General features: G+C 33.3%; 1 protein-coding gene across 3 annotated transcripts in view; it reads left to right on the top strand.

Annotated features, from left to right (window-relative positions):
* LOC124365259 overlaps positions 1 to 22,264 on the top strand; it is a 44,661-nt gene extending 22,397 nt beyond the window's left edge. Inside the window, exons 8-13 of one of the 3 annotated variants that reach the window (XM_046821226.1) lie at positions 6,115 to 6,399; positions 10,459 to 10,638; positions 17,912 to 18,053; positions 19,204 to 19,309; positions 20,287 to 20,523; positions 22,125 to 22,264. In XM_046821226.1, coding sequence (XP_046677182.1) covers positions 6,115 to 6,399; positions 10,459 to 10,638; positions 17,912 to 18,053; positions 19,204 to 19,309; positions 20,287 to 20,523; positions 22,125 to 22,247 — 1,073 coding nt within the window. In that variant the 3' untranslated portion in view covers positions 22,248 to 22,264. Of the gene's footprint in view, positions 1 to 6,114; positions 6,400 to 10,458; positions 10,639 to 17,911; positions 18,054 to 19,203; positions 19,310 to 20,286; positions 20,524 to 22,124 lie in introns of those variants that run through there. The other 2 variants (XM_046821231.1, XM_046821235.1) reach the window with 2 other exon arrangements.
* Positions 22,265 to 22,652: the final 388 nt, after the last annotated feature.

Genomic DNA, 22,652 nt, shown 5'->3' with positions numbered 1-22,652 from the left:
GCCGTACTTTAAACAACTCAAGACTCTCTTTAACACCAATTAAACAGCAATATATATATAAATTATAAAGGGTCATTACTTCTAGTTCTTTAAAAATTTCTACACACGACACCCTAGGTTCAACATTTTTTATTATCCTAAGGGCTTTTTTTTGCCATACAAAAACTTTTTCGGAATTACAAGAGTTACCCCATAGGGTTATGCCATAACGCAAATGAGATTGAAAAAATGCATAGTAGGCCATAATTAGCATATTTCTTGATACACAGTTTTTTAACCTTCTCAAAAGATAGGTTACCCTTGCCAGTTTTTTACACAGTTCTTCAATGTGATAATCCCAGCTTAACCTACTATCTAGATACATTCCCAAAAGCTTTACAGGCTTAATGTCTTTATATATTGTGTGATTCAAAGAGAAAATTATGTTTTCAGTTTTGCTGTTGTTTACCATAAGTTTATTAGCCTCAAACCAATCTAATGCCCTTTTAACTGCCTGGTTTTCTAACTTAACAAGTTCATCAAGACTTTGATCAAAATTTAAGAGAGTGGTATCGTCAGCGTACAATATTGTTGTACACGGTGTATTAAAAGCTAAGTCATTGATGGCAATAACGAAGAGTAAAGGTCCTAACACTGAACCTTGCGGGACACCCACTTTTATTTCTCTAAAATTAGATTTGTCTTGCCCTTGTACAACCATTTGCTCTCTATAACTAAGGAATGATTTGAAAAGATTTAGTTCATTATTCTTAATACCATAACAAAACAATTTTTTCACTATTAATTCATGAGAAATACAGTCAAAGGCCTTTGACAAATCTATCAGTGTTGCAGACATCAGAAACTTCCTTTCAAAATTTAAAAGAATTTTTTCCACTACTCTTTCTACAGCTTTTACAGTACTACGTCCAGAGATGAATCCAAATTGTTGATCGCAGAACAAATTATTTTGTACAAAGAAAAGATTTAGTTGCATTTTTATACACCCTTCTAAAATTTTACTAAATATTGGTATCAAGGAAATTGGGCGATAACTTGATGGATTAAGTTTATCTCCTTTTTTATAAATGGGTGTAACTTTACTTATCTTAAAAGCTTTTGGATATTTACCTTGTTCCAGAATCATATTAAAAATAAAGGTGAGAGGTCTTAAAATTATGTCTATGATGTCCTTTACCACTTTGTTAGATATCCCGTAATAGTCCTCGCTCCTTGATGAGCTCAGGTTTGATACCAATTTTAAAATGTCACTATCTACAATTTCTTTCCAACTAAAGATCTCTATTGCCCTATTAGAATTCAAGACATAATTATTTGTAAGTTCTATTGCATTGTTTTCCAATACACCAGTGTTTAAACCACTACCTATGTCTAGATTACTTACTAAATTAACAAAATAGTCATTAAATGTATCACATTGAATGCCTGCTGCCTGATCATATTTATTGTTATTGCCAGGGTTAGTTTCTGCTTTTATTACATTCCAGGCTGCTTTACATTTATTTGTGGCATTTTGTATATAGTTTTCATTTGACTTTATTTTTTCTTGCTTAATTTTGGACCTGTACTCTTTTAAAGCTCCTAAATATTCCTTCTTATGGTAATTTTCATTAAGTGTACCCTTGCTACTTTTGAACCTATCATAAAGGCCAACCACAAACTCTCTAAATTTTCTTAACTCTGATGTAAACCATTTATGGTGTGGGATTTTCAAAGCGTTAGTTTTAATCTGCTTCACTTTACAAAACTCATTGAGAGAGTTTGTCACATTAGCAATAAAGTAATCACAGGCTTGATCAACCTCTGAAAAATTGCCAATATGTGACCAGTCTACAGCTTTTAAATTTTCCCTAAGATTTAAAGTGGCATTATATGAAAGGTTTCTAACATATTTTACTTCCTTATTACCATTTAATTTTGGGTTAAAACAACCAAACTTTGCCAAAATCCCTGCGTGATCCGATAAGTGAGGTTCTACAACTATACAGTCAACATGTTCTCTAGATACATTTGTGGCAATATTGTCTATACATGCTTTACCTCTAGTTGCTTCTTGATTCAGACAGTACAGGTTACGAGATCTTAAAACATTAAAAAATGTATTTGTTTCATATGATTCCTTTACAATATTTATGTTAAAATCTGCTGTTAAAACAATTTTTGAATTTTTATATTTTTTGTACAGAAAAGTTAAAAGTGTGTCCAAAGAATTAAGAAAAATGTCTATATTAGAATCTGGTGGTCTGTAAGCTGTAACTATGGCAAGGTTTTCCCTAGACAGAATCACTGCTGTTGCTTCAAAGGTTCTTTCGATACAAAAACTATTCACATCAATAGTCTTGAAATCAACATCCTGCTTGACAAATATAACACTTCCTCCTCCTAGTGACATTTTCCTACAACTAATATTTCCTATCTTAAAACCATATGGAACATACATGGAGGCTTCCTCAGTATAAAGCCAGTGCTCACTTAGTGTTACAATATGACAATTCAAACTACTTAAAAATAAATCTAACAAATCTAACTTATTTCTAATGGATCGAATGTTTAAATGAAAAATATTTAAGGATTTATTGTCGCTGTAGTCCGACCTGGATGCTTGCCCAGCTGCAAGGGTTGGCAGTTTTCCGACGCAGTACTTCCTGAATAGGAAAGATCTTCTTCTACTTGCTGTCTTGACTGCTGAGTTGCTGGAACTGTCTCTGCCTCACTTGTTGTGATTTGTTGAATTTTTTCAGCTATCAGCTTTGCTAACCACTGTTTCCCTCGGGTGTTGAGATGTTGGCCGTGACGAGTATGGTAGTGTCTCTCTGCTTTACTCACATCAACCACTGTAGCGTGTGAGTATTTCTGGCCTAACTCCTTCAAGCGCAGATTAGTCCTTGATACAGCTCGATTCACACAAGACCAGTTTACCAAGTCGTATCGCGTCGGCAGATCAACTAGAACGACATTAGTGTTTTTTGTGTTGTCCAATGTGTCAGATATGTTTGACAGAGCCTCTTCAGCCTCATTTCCAGCAATGTCATTTGACCCACACATGAGTACCAAAATGTCTTTTTTGTTTAAATTTTCCCCTTCAATATTCTTTTTCTTCAAAATTTGCTTTGATCTCCCCCCGGGATTTATAAAACCCACCGCTTCATATTCCGTTAGGGAGTGTATGTTGTTCATATACCAGGCTAAATTTCGACCATGACTATCAGCGCAGAGGAGAATCTTATTTTTGCCAGGTCTCTCATCATCAGAAGTGTTTTCTTTTAGTTCACCTTCTTTTTCATCCTCTTCTTGAGATAAAAGAACTTCAAAACGGTTTTGCGTTACTATATTAAAATTTGAATTTTGTGATTTATATAGCTCTTTTTCATATAATTTTGTACATTTCTTAGTGTCTGCAACTGATGGAGGAGCAACATTTTGGTTTTTTTTAGAACTCCATGCTCTTTTTCCAACTCTGGTGTACCTTTTTTCTGGAGTTGAATGAACCATTGGAAGACTAACATGTAATTTTTCTCTATCTCGTGTTGTTAAACTTGGCCAATGAGGCTCCTTAATTATAAGATTTTGTTCCTTTATTTTTCTCTCTAAATTTATTATAGTTTCTTCTTTTTTCTAAACTAAGGATTCTAACTGTACACTATGGTTTTTGAGTTTTTGTATTTCTTCCTGTGCTTGCCTCAAATCCTCATTCAAGGTGTTTATGATTTCCATTTGATTCTCGAGTTCCTGAGTAACATCTATTTCTATTAAACTTGTTTCCAAGTCAAGCTCTTCAGCTATATCAGAAGATAAGCATGACTCACAGTACCATTTTTCTTTGGTTTTGTAGATTTTGTTGTAGTCATCATTACTTAAGGAAGTACATTTAAAATGAAACCATTTAGAGCATGCTCCCCTACATAATATGGACTTAGCTTTCTTTATGTCCCTTGTACACTTCCCACAAAAAAATTGTTTTTTACTTGTCATATTTTAAACACAGTTAAAAATAAATAAATAAATAAATAATAATAAATAAATAAATAGCAAATTCAATAACTGTATGAAATTATTAAAGCTAGTGGTGGAATAAATAGTTCACTTCCAAGGATGTGAGTTTGTTTGTAAACAAAGTTGGGTGTAGTTGACCGTTGGCAGTGATACCTGTTCAGGCCCAGTCTCAGCTCAGCTCAGTTTACAGAGCTCGGTTATCTACAGTCCAGAGGTCAGGATGTCTTATCTCTGATAATTCTTTATCTGTATTCAATTAACATTCTTGTATTTCCATGAAGAAACTTTGATTAAATTGTCCTTATCTTATTTAATTCACAGATTTTATTAGAACTACTCACATACACTTGAAGCTGGTTGTAAACACTACACTTTGATGTAAAACACTTCCTCGGCAGTTCCAAAAAACCACTAAGTTTATACAAAATATTGAAGAGCACACTTGTACCTGTTTGCTCTGTCAGTCACTTTCAGTAAAAAAAAAAAAGTATGAAACGTTATTACGTTTCGTTCTTATCATAACATTCGAATGTAAACAAACTAATTTTTCAATTTGAATTCGACTTTATTTGGTGTAATGAATGTGTTATGGGTGGTAAAAAGCACTCTAAATGTTAATTCAGACCAAAAGTTATACCTGTTCCTAATTTCAGCACAATCCGTATAGCAGTTTCATCGTGATTCGAGGACAAACCTCCAAACATCCAAATATCCAAACATTCAAACTTTCGAATTTATAATATTAGTGGGATTCTTAAAAACTTTGCTTATAACACTACCGAACATGATATTATACCAAATATAGGCCACACAATCCTAGAGCTTTTGCAGTGGTAAATGAAAATATCTGCCAAGGATAGCAACTGAACCTGAGGTGGTTAAACAAATTTATTTAGCAGTTTTAATTACAATGAAAACAGACACATATCTTATTGCACAAACAATCGGACACATTTACTTTGAAACATAAAAAGTTTTTAGCAATATGTTTCTCAAACAATCAATATATTACAAATTTGAAAATATGGGAGGATAAAAAATAAAAATACTTTTAAATCAAGTTAATGTGTGTAGTTAAATAAGCAAAATGGTTTATACAAGTATTGAATAAGTTTAGTAATAAAGTGTGCTATTTTATTAAATTTTGTTATTATATATCAAAAGTGTGCAAGCTATTCTATTGGATCTTGACATATTTATAACTTACATAAGAGTTTAAAACTTGCTAAAATATTATTTTTCAAGTTCATTGTAATAGTTTAAAATGGCTGACTGCTTTAAATCAGTTATATAAAATGTCATATTTGTTAAAACAGGATAAAAAGAAACTTAGAAATGAATATTAACTACATTTACTCGTATATTATACTGAAGTAGAGGACAGTGTACTCTAATAAATGAATCTAAGCCTTTTGAGCTGATTATAATAATTTATTATAATACTCTGATGTTATATACTGATACATTGCCTGGGACAAATATTAATTGCTGACTGACCTTTTCAACTGATATAGCATTATTTAGAAAATATGGTCTTAATGGTTCTAATACTGAACACTCCCTTCTAGACAAAGCAAAGTGCCCAAGACAATTTTTCTAATAAAAATACTTGCCCTTAACTGTACCATGAAACTTGGTTTCATGTAAGCAAATACCATGAAAGCTGATAACCACAAAATGATTTTGACTATACAATTTGACGACTACAAAATATTAACAATGAACCCACCTAAAACAACCCAAACCTAGTTAGCTTTAAAACAATAAAATAATTAATTAAATATACTCTGTTTCACCAGAATCATGTGCAGCTCACTACTTAACTGGTTTTAATTATTGTGAATTATTTTTTTTAAAGTGCAAATTAAATTACTTTTATCATGTATTGTACAATATTAATAGTTATATGTGCTTGGTAACCAACACTATACAAACATTAATAGTTACAGACAGAGCTCATGGGAATGCAGGTAAATAATTGATAAGTGATGTTTCATATTTATATTAAATTAATTTTGATAGCTTGAATAAATTATTCTCACGTGACTATTATTCTATGTAAAAAAGCAAATTCATCATGTGTCTTAAATTCAATTGTTTTTCATATTTAATTGCTTTTAGATTCTTCAGAGGAAGATGTAATCACTTCATCTTCAGATAGTAATGAGAAAGTTCTGGATACCACGCATTACAATTTAACTCTAAAGAGTACGACTAAAGTGAACTTAGAAGAAGGTCAGAATGCTCTAGTGAAGTCCAGGGCTGAGGTAAAGATCAAACCTTTGAACAAACAGGAAGCTCCATCTAAGACTTTACTTGATCAAGAATTTGCTCAAGAACCAAAAACCATGGTGGATGAGTGCTGCTCTGCGTTTAAAATAACTGAACTGCATGACTCCAGTTCAAGTAAGTTAGTTTCATTGGTACACACAAGCAGTATTGGTCCTTTAGAGTATTATTTATTGCATTAGTATGTTTCTTGATAACAGTCCATAGCTTTACATTATTTTGTTATTTACTCTCTATATACCTATAACATTGTGATTTAATTGAGCATTTGTAAAGCCTTATTATATTATATTTTTATTTAATGTGAACTGATGTTTAATACTAATACAGTTTGTCTTAGCAAAACTTTTATATTAATCTAGTTATCTTTTCACTTTAGCTAAACCAGTTGTGAACCAACATTGTCTTTTAGATTTATGACCTTCTTTTGTACAGTGAAACATTCTCTTTAGTTTTTTGAAATATTTTATATAATTAAGTAAAACACTAAAAAAATTGTTAAAGATACTTTGAATAGTACAATGCTCCATAGTTTTCTGTACATGTTTTTGAGAGTTGATTTTGTAAATCAAATTTAGATAGTAGCTTACAGTAAACGAAATAGAATTAAGATTATACTGTGAAATTCCTTCTGCCATTCACTCACACAGTTTGGTGTGTTGTCAAGTTAAATTTGGATGGACTTTGCAAAATTGATATTTGTTCTGGTTATTTTTCATTGTTGAATGTTTGTAGAGCAGTCACAGTAACGTTTGCACAATGGCGTTTTCCAATTTGATCATATCCTGTAGTTAGTTATTTTGCATAGTTTTAACTGGCCTTGCTCAATTAAGGTTTAGAACTCCAATTTGTCTGTTTTGTCCTTCAGTAATTGATTGATATTTTAAGTTCCTTTGTTCAAAGTAAGATTGTCATATGTAAGCAAAATTTCCATAATAGTTTCCAATTAGTCACAGCAGTTCTTTTGTTTAAGGTTTCAAAACCAAAAATATTATTCTGATCTTGAGTAACATTATTGCAAATAATATTTGCACCCACTAAGAGAAATAATCCTTTATAAACTGCAAGGATTCTTCACTACATAATTCAAAAGGAACACTAGAAGCCCATGATTGCCACCCTGTAGCATGGAAAAACCATTGAGCAAGGTTTTTTTTCAATTGGTCTTGTCTATGTTCCATGACTGTCTGTTATCATTATACATTTTAGTCATTTTTATAAATTTTATTTAAATACATGTTGTCTCAAAACTGAATTTCGTAGTTTCTTTAGCTAATGTTTCTTAAACTATGTTGCATTGTTGAAAGATTCCTGCAAATATGTAGGTTTATTAAATAACAGTTTTTTCCTGTACACATCCATAACATAACTGAAAGCTGTTTCACAAAAGGGGAAAAATTAGAAGGCATGTACTCATAGTGGGATATAGCTTTACGCACTGTGACGTGGTGCTGAGGCGTGCTGTGAGATGAACTAAAAGATCTGCGAATCTGAGCATGATTATTCTTCATTTTAATAACCTCTTCTCTTTGTAGCACCAATGATTTGAGATTAGAATTTTCACACAATAATCATAATTCTACTATTAATCTTAATTAAGTCTTTATTTAAAATTTGAATCACAGCATTAACAGTGTCTATAGCTTCACTTAATTTCATAATATAAGGTGATATAACTATAATTTAATAATACAGTTTCATTAAAGTCATGCTTTAGCCTTAATTAATTTTTTTAGGGATTTCAACTTACATACTATCAATATTTTCAGATTTGCTGTACCTGTTTAGGAACATAGGAATAAATCTATTTTATTTTTAAATCGTTTGTTATAATTCACCCTTTATTGCATTACCATAATTGTATTGTGCCATGTATCACATTCACCTTTACTTAAAACTGATAGAGTAAGAATGTGTTTAAAAATTATGTAGTTTATTTAAAACTTGTAGTAATAATGAAACAATTTTAGCCCATCATTAATAGTTAAAAGTTTTAAAAAATACGAATGTACAAGTCCCAAATTGAAACAATGTTAATTCTGTTAACATAATACTCACTTTCTTCAGAACAGGTACAAGGGTCAGTCTCCGTGGCCGATTCTGCATTATTTATTGGAATAAAAATGTATGATTTCTTGCTTGGATTCAGGGGTGTCAGGATTGTGTCAACAGCATCCAATTATTCTATCACCTGACTGATTGCTGATATAAAAACAAATATGTGTTAGTTGTCAATTTGCTCTGAATTAAAGAATAAAAATAAAGTTTGATGGAGTAATCTAAAACCTATTAACTTTTGTCTAGTAGAGCTAAAGTGACTCCCATATTTTCAGTTGCTCTTATATAATTTTACAGTCATATTAATTTTCCTTTTTAGAGTTTCAATCGCATGTTTCCATTGTTCTATATTTGTTTCTTGTGTGAATTTTGTTGAGTTGGTTACAGCAACATTTAGACTTTCCAAATCATCACTTCTGAAAACTAATTAATTCTTTCGCTGATTCCTCTTCTTTTATTTTTATAACTGCACTTAAGGATTCAATTCATCACCCGGTATGCCACCAACTTCTCCCTTCCATCTCATCGCACAGCCCAGTTCCAAAGAAAACCAAGTAACATCGGATGCAAGTTATTCAATGCTCTGCCCACATCTTTAAAAGCACTCAGAGGGAAACTACTAGCAACAGGACTTTACAACTGGCTCAAGACAAGACCGATCTATTCATTGAAAGAATTCTTTGACGCTACACATCAGTAAAGAGAAATAATTTCAAAATTGTAATTTGTATTCACATATTCTTAATTATTTGTACTGATTGTACAATATTTTTGACGCCAATACGTTTCTTAATGTAACTGTAAATAAATATGATTGATTGAATTTCCTCTTTTAATTTGTGTAGCATTATATTTAGAGTTTTGATCATACTATCTTTCATTTCTACTGCTGTAAGATTATTTTTACATTTTTAAAGTAATTATTAGCATGATTTAATTTCTGTTCATAACCAAACCAGTTTTCAATTATAGCATCTTAAAGTTTTGAGTTCATAATTGGATTTTTTCAATTTGTTCATCTAATTACTCCATTAAAAATGATTTTCCATGAATTTTGTTTTCAAGTGTAATATTTCAGACTGATGTTCATTTTTTTATATCCTCAATCTGCTTTACAAGGTTATCTTCATATTCTAATTCCATGCTGCTAAGAAGCGACGATTTCAGCTTGAAAATCTCTTGTTTTAACTTGTCATTTTCCTTTAAGAGATATTTCCCTGATTCTGCAGCAAGAGTCAATAACGCTTCAAGGTCATTGTTGCTGTTTGGTTTAATAATTTTGTAGATAATATTTTATCCTGATCATGAAGTTTATCGGGTGTTGAATGTGAAGTTTGCACATTAGTGCAATTACCACAAGTCCAGGTGTCAATATACTCCTTTTTTAACTTGTTAGTACTGTATCCATGATGTTAACCCAGCTCACAGGTATTAAAACTAGGTGAAGTAAGACACTGTATGATGTTGAAAAATAGACAATTAGGGCAAAAATATATGTGAGTGGATTAAAGAGAGAATTATTAAGATTTTTTTTATTATTCTGCTTAGGTAAATTCAGTTAATCAATCTTCATCATATGCAAATTGGCTTTATAAATTTCTCAAAAGTGCATTTGCATGTTTAATTTGAATATATATATTTCAAGGATTATTAAAACATTCTTATTTACTAGAATATTTTTAAGTTTAAAATTTATTTTCAAAGTTAATTATATTAAGAAAATATGATTAAACCTGTGCATTAAATGAAAAACAAATAGTATCAAATCATTATTAATCACTTTGGAATTTTTTTTACAATTAATTGGTTCACATTTTAGATTTTCATTAATCTCACTTAGCAACCAATTTGTGAAGGAAATGTTCAAAGCTCTCTGGCCCATGCTGATGTTTTTGTATAGACTTCAGTATCCTACATTAAGTTCACCCTTCAGTGCTAACAAATGTTTGATTGAGTATTAAATTCCATAGCTATTAATAGAATGACTTTTATAATTTAATTTGTAGAGTAACAGTTTAAGAATGTTTGAGATTCAATACTATATTCTGATATGTTTCAATCTTGAAATGGGAGGTAATGGTAGAGAATAATAATATTTTTGTTTTTTTTTTTTTACAGCTACCACTTCATGCTTGATTGACACATCGGACTCTAATGTAGGTGGTGCCAGTGGTATGAATTTTTCCCCAATTAAAATCAATAAACAATCCACAATCGTTCAAAAATATCCAAATCTTCAGTTTCATAATCAATGGAATGCTGTAGGCGATGCACTCTTGGAAAACAATGGGAAAACATGTGAGTTTTGCATTTAAATTTCTCATAAATTTATAATGCTTTGAGCTTTTAAAACACAAACTTTGGTGCGGGCTGAGGCGCAAAATATTTACTGTGATTTAATTTCTTATACCACATGTCTCTCCATCGCAATCTATCCACCCATCATTAACTTTTGAATAGAAATACATTAACCAATATCCATGCGAGGATTAATTATAAGAATAGAAATAATGGTTTTTGGTATACAAGGTCAGTCCAAAATGTATACAACCTGCGTTCATATCTTTGCATAGGTGCTATTCTTCATAATCTGGGCCATGGCATCCTTTGAAATAGTCTCTATTTGATTGAACCACATGCTCCCAGCAGTGCTTCCACATCTTAAAGCAGTCTTTGAATGTAGATTTTGGAACAGCCTTCAGCTCACACATCAAAATACTTTGAATCATCTCTATGTTATTGTATCCCTTTCCTTTGAGTTCCATTTTCCATTTTGAGAACATCCAAAAGATACAGGGAGCCATGTCGGAACTGTATGGAGGCTGGTAAGCTGTGTAATCTACGTTTGGCAAAAAATTGCTGTACAAGATTCGATGAATGTGCTGGCACTTTATAGTGGTGTTGAAGCCAGACACCGCTTGACCAGAAATGTGGTCGTTTTCTTCTCACTCTGTAATGTATGCGGGTCGACACTGTACTCTCTATGGGTCGGGAAGAATAATTAAACTACACATTTAGAGTAACATTGCTTCTAGGACCGCTCGTAAAGGAACGGACGGGACGCGGAGGTTACATGACGGTGGTCTGGTGGTGGACTCTGGGTGGACTGCTGGCTGGCCAGCTTGGACCGTTGGTTGTAGGGTAGTGGCGTGATGTGACGTCACAGGAGAGCAGGCCTATGAGCATTCTTTATTCTTTTAGACCACATCGTATGTTACATCGCCTGACAATACATACTGCCAACATCACTGGTGCAGACATTAAATATCACTATGGATACCTACCAACTTAGTACTTCTCACACTAAATACACTACAATCCTCCCCCTTAAATACATAAGTCCCCCTACAATTTTAGAAATTTATCAATTACAATTTGTTTTACAATTCTCCAATTTTAAATCAATTACAATGAATAAGAAAAATTGACATTATACTCTTTTATTTTTGTAAGTATAGATTATAGAGAACAAAATACAAACTCAATATAATCATTTAACACAAATCACAAACACTTCAATCAAAAACCAATAAATCAGAATATAGCAATTAATAACACATTGAATGAACACAATTAACAAATCGATAATAATAATGCTTAAACAATATTAATTATATACAAGTCACAATTGGGTTGTATTTACAAGTCCATTTTGACTAAAGGTTTACGATCCCTTAGTGGGTATCGTCTAAACAGGTGTCATTTGTTTGGGTGAAACGCTGGAACTGTTATTGTTTACATTTGTACGTGGGCTGGGGCTTTGCCCCTGAGCGTTTCTGTTATTGTTATGGTTTTGCGGAGAGGGGGGGGCAAGGTCGTTGCTAAAAGTACTGGCGACCTTGCGCTCGCCTGTCCCGCGACTGTATATCGATCGTTTCCTGCGTGTGCTCTGTTGCCACGCTTGCGTCTGGGAGTCTAGGCATTGTTGTCAACTCAGACATTTCCGGACTACACTGTAAACCTACCAACTGGTCGATATGTCGTTTCCACCTCATGCCCGTATTCAGTTCAACTAAATACGTGACTGGTCCTAATCGTGAAACTACCAACACCTGGTATCCACTTATTTCTACCTCTGTAATCTCTGGCTATGATTGGTTGTCCAATAGCTAACTGTCTAGTTTTACTACCCCTATAGTACAATCGTTGTTTTTCTTGATTATCTGACATTATTGCTTTAACATTTGGGCGAATTAAATCTAACCTAGACTTTAGCGATCTGCCCAACATTAATTGAGCTGGCGATAGATTGGTAGTAGAATGCACTGTATTTCTGTAAGTGAACAGGAAGTTACTCAAAGCTAATTTCTAAATCCTTGGAATTATGAAGAGCTGTTTTCAATTTATTTTTAATAGTTCTGACTGACCGTTCTGCCAAACCATTGGTTTCTGGGTGGTATGGTGGTGAAAAACGTGTGTTTGATACCATTTGACATCAAAAATTCTTTAAACTCTTGACTGGTAAAAGGTGGTCCGTTGTCGGACACTATGTGGTCTACAATACCATACCTACTAAATAATTCCCTTAATTTCACAATCGTGTGAACAGCTGCCCGTTGAAGCAACGGGCAAACACCTCTGGCCACTTAGAGTACGCATCTTTTACCACCAAAAATAACTTGGACTGAAAAGGTCCAAAAAAATCAATATGAATTCGAGACCAAACTCGTTCCGGAACATTCCAATGATGCAGGAAAAGCCTTGGGCGGTTTTGCTCGTTCCTCCAAACAGGCTGCACAGCTGTTAGCTAGTTGTTCTATGTCCCGGTCGATATTAGGCCACCATACATATGCACGGGCTAATGCCTTCATGCGAACAATACCTATGTGTGAAGTATGCACACACCTAAAAATACAGTTACCCCCGGGATACCTTGTAATGTTCGTTCTATTATTCTCTGGAATATTCCCGGTGCTGAACTGATACCAAAACATAGGCGATTGTAAGCATACAATCCTTTGTGTGTGCTAATTGTACAATACGTTTGACTATCTACATCTAGTTTAAGCTGCTGATAAGCTGAAGATAAATCTATTTTAGAGAATTTTTCTCCGTTTTGTAGGCTGGCAAATATTTCTTCAATTTTCGGTAACGGGTGTCGGTCTACCTCCAAGAAAGGATTTACAGTTATTTTATAATCCCCACAAATTCTTATTTTTCCCATTAGCCTTAATAATTGGTACAATGGGAGTCCCCATTCACTGGTATCTACTGGTGAAATAACGTTCTCTTGTTCTAGTCTAGTCAGCTCGGCTTCTACTTTTTCTTTAAGTGTAAAAGGTAACGTCCTAGGTTTAAAGTATTTTGGTACTACATTTTCTTTTAACTTTAATTTAACTGGTGCACCCTTGAAAACATCCCAACTTATCCGTAAATACATTTGGAAACTCATTGTACAGTAATTCTACTTGTTTGTTGTTGTTGACAACAGACGGATTGACAGATGTTTGTTTGTTTACCTCTACAGGTGTGTTGTGGCTTCCACTGACAGGCGTGCATGCGTCTGCCGCGCTGCCGCCTGCAGTTGGCACAACCCCCACCATGCTCGTGCGATCAGCTGACTGTACATTGTTTACATTACTAGGCACTCTAACCGTTAAATCTAATGCTTGCATCCAATCACGCCCTAACAAGGGATTAGCCCCATTAGCTACGATGTATAAAGCTAATTGTTTCTCTTTAACTTTATGTTGTACATTGACCATAACCTTACCTAAAGGCCTGATCTTTTCATGTGTATATGAACTTAATACTAAGCTAGTTGGATACATGTTTATATTTCCTAAACTTAGTCTTACAATCTTTTTCTGACATAACTGAAACACCAAGCTCCACTATCGACTTCAAATACAATTTCCTTACTTTCCACTAATAACTGTACCGTTATTGGCTCAATTTTATTAATTCTTAGTTTCTATTTCTTTAACCGTAAATAGATTGGAAATGTCATACACATCGTCATTGTCTTTATGTTTCCAGTGATTATCTGAACCGGACTCTGCTGATTCTTTACTTTCCTCTACATAGTGCTGCCTACCTTTATAAACATATTGCTTTTTAATCGCTGTAAAACTGTTTCCCTTTAGCTGAAAGCTCCTTAGACCTATTTGTAAAAACATTTGGTTTGTTCTTCATTAGGTTTGTTAACATAATTTTTCGATCTACAAAACTCTTTCAAGGTGTCCCCTTCTTTTTACAATGATTACACGTGTACTCACGAAACCGACATTGCGATGCTGTGTGTGATCCTCGCTTGCCGCAACAATAGCAGGTGATGTCTCCCAGCGCCTTCCCGCCGTCCGATATGACCGTCTCGCTGCGATGCTCGCCGCCTGTGTCCTTTTCGGTATCGACCCGCTGCTCTGCATCCGGTGAATACGTCCTCCTGCAGTTGTCATCTGGGCCGCCCCCTTCTCAGCAAATTCCATTGCAGTAGCTAGTTGCACGGCTTTTTTCATAAGTGAGGTTCTCCTCCCCGAGGAGTCTTTTCTGTATCTGTTGGTCTCGCAGACCCGCGACTAATCTGTCCCTTAAGTAGTCTGGCAATTTATCACCAAATTCACAATACTTAGATAACTGTTTTAAATGCACAATATAATCGCTAAACCGTTTCATGATCCAATTGATTCCGCCTACTAAATTTAAATCTTTCCGTGATAAAAAGAAGGCTTGGGATGCAGATGATTCGCTATAGTGTCCACAATTTCCTTGTACGACTTGTCAGACGGTTTGTCTGGTGTAATTAAGTCTTTCAGTAACGTATAGGTCCTTACACCCATAACTGTCAACAAAGTGCTTAGTTTCTTTGAATTATCGATATCATTACAAATCAATAAAAAACTCAAATCTCTCTATATAAGACTGCCACGATTTTCTTCCGCACTATCAAAATAACCCATAGACCCGATAGTTGCCATTTTGTTTTCTTGTACACTCCGTAATAACTGTTTAAAATGTCCCCGGTAAAAAATAATCGTCTAACGGCATTAATTGCAACGATTAAAATCAGCTTGTGCGCTGCTTACACCAAGAATAGTTTATATCGATCGGCGTACCTTACTACTCCCGACCGTTGGAATGTCCGGAATGTCCTTGCACATTCGCGGTTATTTGCACGTGTTCATTACGCTTGTTGCCCTTCCGCACTAAATCACTGTAATTCACTGTTGCAGTTGTTTTCTCGTCGCCACTGTAATGTATGCGGCGTCGACACTGTACTCTCTATGGGTCGGGAAGAATAATTAAACTACACATTTAGAGTAACATTGCTCTAGGACCGCTCGTAAAGGAACGGACGGGACGCGGAGGTTACATGACGGTGTCTGGTGGTGGGACTCTGGGTGGACTGCTGGCTGGCCAGCTTGGGACCGTTGGTTGTAGGGTAGTGGCGTGATGTGACGTCACAGGAGAGCAGCCTTATGAGCATTCTTTATTCTTTTAGACCACATCGTATGTTACATCGCCTGACAATACATACTGCCAACATCACTGGTGCAGACATTAAATATCACTATGGATACCTACCAACTTAGTACTTCTCACACTAAATACACTACACACTCCATCACAAAATCTTTTCAAGACTGCAACGAAGTATTTTTTGTTGAATCTTTGAAGTAAATGCATAGTGCATAACACCCTCAGAATCAAGAAAATAATCAGCATTGACTTGGCATGGCTCTGACTTTAATGTACTATTTTGGGTGTGACATGTTGTTAGCGAAGGTCGGCTACAACAAGGGTCACTGTCAAAATATGTGCAATCATTTTTAAACCGGCTGTACCATTATTTTATCTGTATTGTGCCCATACTTTCATCCCCAAAGGCCTTCTGTATTATTTCAATTGTCTCGGCACAACTCTTGCCAAAATTAAGCAAAACTTGAGGTAAATTCGTTGAACAGTTCTTTATGTTATTTTCAACAGTACACAAATGCAACGAACAGAAAAATACGTGAGATATAAATACATGCTGTGTGCGATCCAAGGTGTTCAGCCAGTAATTAAGGCATTCAGGTAGTTCGTGAGGGACTACTAGTTACGCTCATACCCCGCAGAGGTCATTTGGACACGAAGATATAATTGCAGGGCAGATATTTTTTGGAGATATCTCGTATGTGAAAACTTCAACCTATAATCCTAAATGGTGGACTGGAAGGGTTAAGTTAAAATTGTTTTAATTTAAATGCTCATATCCTATTTTAAAGGAACGAAGCCTCACACCAAAGGTCTCTATTTCAAAAGCAGTACAAAATGGCAGCCATTCAAGTTTTTAATTTTAAAATGCATTAAAATTTAATAGTTCTATTAGCAAACGATCTGCCTGTGTTCATATTTAAATAACAAAAACATTCATTTAATAAAATTTAAAATTTTTGTTATTTAATCATTAAAACATTTGGTTTGTCGACAAAAATATTCAGTATAATTAAAGCTTATTGTGTTCATATATTAAATACATTAAATTATATTAAATATATATATATATATATATATATATATATAAAATTATATTATATATTATATTAAAATATTTTATATTAAACACAAGTTGGTATTATATACACTACAGATAACATGTATATATATATATATATATATATATATATATATATATATATATATAAAATTATATTATATATTATATTAAAATATTTTATATTAAACACAAGTTGGTATTATATACACTACAGATAACATGTATATATATATATATATATATATATATATATATATATATATATATATAATAAGTTTTACTTCGGTACTGAATGTATGACATTGCCTTATTTATGACAAGTGACATTTAACATGTTTTCACCACTCAACTACTTCATGTGGGAACTATGTCAAAGACAGAGTGTACAAATCAAAGCCATGAGATATTGATGATTTAAGAAATCAAATTGTACATGAAATGTAAGTGATTCCTCTACAAACATTACCGCAAGTTTTGTCACATGTTTATACCACAAGCCACTGAGGAGAAGCAATTTGAACATTTCTTGTGATATGTTATGCTGGTAACTAATCACTAAGTGTTGCTTAAAATGTACAATTTTTAGCTGCTCCAAAAGGTTACTTATGCTAGGTTGAAAATAGTAAATTCTGACTTCTAAAACTTTCAATTTGCCACCATTTTGTAACATGGAGACCTCTAGTTTGCGTTATTAATGTTCTTTTATCAAGACCTTCAAAATGAGAGATCACTCGATAGGGCTTATCATTTGATATTATTTAGTTGTTGCCTCCAAAATCCTCCATTTGGGTTTGTGAAAGAATAATAATTATACCCAAACAGAACTTCATGACATGCAGAGTTTAGTTTTTCTAGTGTGAGCTGTTACAATATTAAGTCTCCAGACTTTTTATTAACCCTGTATAAGTCATACCATCCCATTGGTAGACATGCACTCAAAATATCTACATTTGTACCCATACATAATGTCATCCAGACAGATGAGGTACAATAGCAAGAATATTAACTATATACGGTAATTTAAAAAATCAAAATACAGTTAGAGGTGAATTTAATCATTCTTAGTAACAAAACTGCTATTTTCTTTTGCAGTGCGAGTAACATTTCTGAAGAACACATCACTGCCTTATCTGCAAGGGGGGCCCCTACTGGGAGACTATATCTTTCATGAGGTTCATTTCCACTGGGGTATGAAGGACTGTTGCGGTACTGAACATGTAATTGATGGCCAAAGGTAAGATGCAAGTTTTTGTGTGGTGTTAATCTATTATATAAATTTAACTCATAGCAAAATAAAGAACATTTGCCTGCAGGGTAATTAATAGAAATTTCCTTTGCACTTTAACCTAGAAATTCTTTTCACATAACTTCAAGATTAACAATTCATTCAGGATAAATAGGAGGTGGGATTGTGGCTGATGCCTGCCGAGATCCTTTTGAACATCCCCATGTTGGAGGAGGAGAGGATTGTGGGAAACCTCTGTCACTACCACTGTGCAGGTTGGCAATTAGTCACCCACAGATCTTAGTATGCTAAAGAACTATGGCAATGAGGAGGCATCACTTTCAAGCATGTCAATTAAACTCTGCAGTGAACTAGATTTATTGATCGAGACATTCCCTAATGCCGTCATCTTGACATTCATAGTCAGTGACATGCTGCTCCTGGACATTCATTGAATTGCCCAGATATAAGTGACATAAGTTTTTGCTGTAAGGATTCAGTTCTAAAGTAATAGTCCAGAAATCGATAAACAATTTGCATTGTGAGAGCACTCAGCCTAGTTTTTATTGAAATAGATTGTGAAACCAATTCTTTACAATAATAAGGAGAGATCTATAAATTTGAATGCTCACTGAAGTACATGATTTTCATTTAGAGAATTTAAAAATGTATGCTAAGCCCAAGTTTACATCAACCCTTTCATTTTTCATTATTCTCTCATCATCTAGAATACAACAAACAGTAATGTTTTTGATACTATTTAATGTTTAGCATTGTTCTGAGGTAAAACTCAAGGCTGTTTAACCATAACTAACATCCCCAGATATAATTATGGATTAAAAATCACAGCATTAATTGGAACAGTGTCTTCTAATGCTAGTCACAGAAACACCAGTTTACAAAAGTGTTAGTTGAAAATAGACTCCAAAATAAAAACTTCAAACTATTAGTAAATTTTTACTTAAACTCATTTTATTTATTACTATTAAAAAATATGCTACACTTGTAAAAATATATGTAAGATGGATTCTATAATCATAGCATAACAATCAATAGTCATTGTACCAACAAAATTAAGAACGATAAAAGTATATGCTCTATAGAATTGAATGAGCCCAGTAAAGTGATATAGTAATTAAATGTCATAAATTATTTTTAGATATGCGGTTGAAGCTCATTTCTTGTATTTCAAAAAAGATTATGAAAACCTGAAGACAGCTATGCAATATGCAGATGGCATCGCTGTTGTGGCTATAATTTTGACTGTAAGTTATTTTTAATTAATAAGTTAGATCTATCATAAAGGATGAGATAATCAGTTCTAACATATTGATTCTAATACTCTTTCTACATCAATTTCAAATCCTTTTTGTGGATGTAGATAATACAATTTCGTATTTGCTCTTTTTGTGAAACTGCAGATGTCCGTTGTTGTCATTGGGTATTGCACTATGAAATAAAGGTCCTTTGCCTATTAACTAGTTACATTAAGGTATTATTACGGCTGGATCTCATTCACCAATTCACTAACCCTGCTTTCATACTTGGGTATGATGGTGGATGGTTAGAAACGAACAATCACTATTAATCCACTAACTGGCAAGTCTGTGGTTAAACACCACTTTTGTATTAACGTCGGTGTTTACATTTTCCCATTAGCTGACTGATTAACAAATGCTTAACAGTTGTGAACTGATAAACTAGTGCTACTTGTAGTGTCTCTTTGAATGACACCAACTGTAAGGTAGTAGTCTACTGTTTGGTACTACTTCTAATGGCTATTTAAGAAAAAATGCCACACTACTAATGTGTGTTGAGTGACAATTACCACATGATTAAAAACTTCTCAATGTCCTAGTAAAGTTTATATAATATACTTATAATGTATAAAGAACTCCCATTTCATTGTTATAACAATACTTTTATCGTGTATACTTCAAACTTTAAGGACTAATATAAAATATTATTTTATATCTCTCACATCACATCCCCTTCACCTCCTTCCACCCACCCCCTCCAAGATCTAACATAAACCCACAAACAATTACTAATATTTTTCTTTAATATATTTTTAGTAGAAACATCGTACTACTAAAAATATATAGGCACATTCATAGTAGTTGATTTGAGTAATCCTTAAAATAAACTTGTCATAAAGTTGTACAATACAGCTGACAATCCAGCAGTCAAAGCACAATACACTAATTGTATAATAAAAACAAATGAGTTGCTGTTTACTAAGGTCGGAGGGCCAGTGAACCCCCACTTTGCTGAGCTAGTGAAGGACATGCCACTGCTGAGAGAGGCTAATAGTGGCACATATGTGTCTGCCGAGTCCATCTTCTCTTGGATTAGACCCACCATCGACTCTGCCAAAGGCTACTACTGCTACAAAGGCTCCTTGACAAACTCCCCTCAGTATATTGACAATGCCATCTGGATGGTGTTTCCTGAACCAGTCCTTTTCTGTTGTCAACAGGTAATTTAGGATTTCTTTTATACAACATTTCTATATCACTAGCTAAATTTGTTAGATATTTGTTGAATGGACAATTTTATACAAGTTGTTCTATAATGTCTATTTAGACATAACTACATACTATTGTGTTGAAGCTCTTTGATGTAGAATGAACATAAGTAATAATATAAGAATTTTTTAATTATCTAAAAAATATCTACAGTTTTAGTATAACAAGCAGTTGAATGTGGTCAAAAATATTTTTAAAAATCCACAGTTTTGTATGTTTTAAAACCACCACCAAGCAAGGTTTGTATCATTTAAGAGTTTTTAAATGAGGATTTCAGATTTCAATTTTATAAGGTTACCTAACAAAATAAGTGTCAATCCGAATCTGAGATAATTGTCTATCTTGGTGTGTTACTTTAAAATGCTTCATGACACCAGATGGAGACAGTTTAAATTTAAAACAATTGTCTTTAAAAATAATTTTTAAGTTGTTTGACTTCGGGTTAGATATTAAAGAGGGTTAATATCTAATGAGATAATGATGATACTATACACATGTTATATCACTAAGTAAAGATTGTTAAATGAATACAAAAATTTACTCAGAGATCCACAGAAGTATGAATCAGCTAATGCACCACTGTGGCTAAGACAATAGGTTCTACAACATTCATCTGTTATTTGTTTTTGACATTACGTCACTCTGTATCAGTTTTTCTATAGCTATTTCCCTTTATCCTCTTACGATTTGTATTGCTATAGTTGTATTGTACTGTAATAGTTATAAAAAGTAATTTCGTGATGGTCTTAATTAGAAGAAACAAGCTAAGTTAATCAGGAACCAATATCGAATATACCTTTCCACCAGTGGTTGTGCTTATTTGGTGATACCTTTAGAGAGCCATAGTCAGTGTCTGGTTATAATTTCATTTCTCACAGGACATTATTTGAATTATATACAGCTTATACCATGTTGTCTCATATACTTATCTATAGTTTAGTCAATGTTTGTTCTATGTTCTTGTTATTTCATTGTTATTGAATAACTTTGTTGTAAGTTGTATTGTCAATTACAATATTCACAGCTATTATTGCATGCTACATCTTCTATTTTCCATCACTGCATAGTCTGTTTCTGACATTGTAATATTGATTATTTATGTCTTGGATTTGTACATTGAGCCATTGGAAAATAAATAATATCAGTACTTTTTCATGATAAAAACAGGAATTACTATGAATCATGCAGGCTAGTTTAATTTTTAGGCTCTTGGTAATAGATTGGACATAATGTAATAGGAAAGTTGAGATATAGATAACAGTTCTCTGATAGAATAAAATGAAATTAATTTACTTTCCTCTACTTATAATATATTTCTGCTTATCAAACAATCTAGTTTCTTATTTAACTTAATATCATTCCTTTATGTTTATTGTGACGATATGCCATAAGGGCTTAGTGATCACCCTTAATTTCATATTTAAATTAATTTATGATACCAAGTACCTATGTGATAAAGACAAAGAAATATTGCAAGTTGATACACTAAATGTTTGTCATAGCATGTAAAAACATTTCTAATACTTAATTGCTATATAACATTCTTTTTCAGTCAAGTGAATTCAGAAAGCTAAAATCTACTAAGGGTGATTTACTGAGGAAGAACTACAGACCACCTAAGCCTTTGAATAACAGAACTGTATACTATGTGCCTACAGATAGATGTGCTGATTAAATTTTATTTGAGTATAATCTGTTTATTTTATTTGTACTTGTTTATTTCAATCCTTGTTTTTATCTTTTGCATAAATTATATTTGTACCGAAAACGTATTGTAGTAACTGGAGAAATATCCATTGATCAGGTTACCTTACACTTTTCTGAGGATAAATTGTCTTAATGGAAAAAACTGACCCAAAGAGACTCATGAGGTTGTATTACCCAGAAGAATAACCGGATCATGATCTGAAACATCACATCTCTATTATCTGTACCTATTATAGCATCAGTTTGCTAGCACCATATATTTTAGTAGTTATAGTCAGAGCCTCTTTTGTAAATGGGACCGGTGGCCCTAGGCCCACGGGGATGAGGGGTTACAATCAAGAGATTATATTTAAGGAGCGACATAAATAAAAAC

The sequence above is a fragment of the Homalodisca vitripennis genome, chromosome 1, assembly GCF_021130785.1.
Source record: "Homalodisca vitripennis isolate AUS2020 chromosome 1, UT_GWSS_2.1, whole genome shotgun sequence".
NCBI lineage: Eukaryota > Metazoa > Arthropoda > Insecta > Hemiptera > Cicadellidae > Homalodisca > Homalodisca vitripennis.
This window is presented reverse-complemented; position numbering and strand designations above follow the sequence as displayed.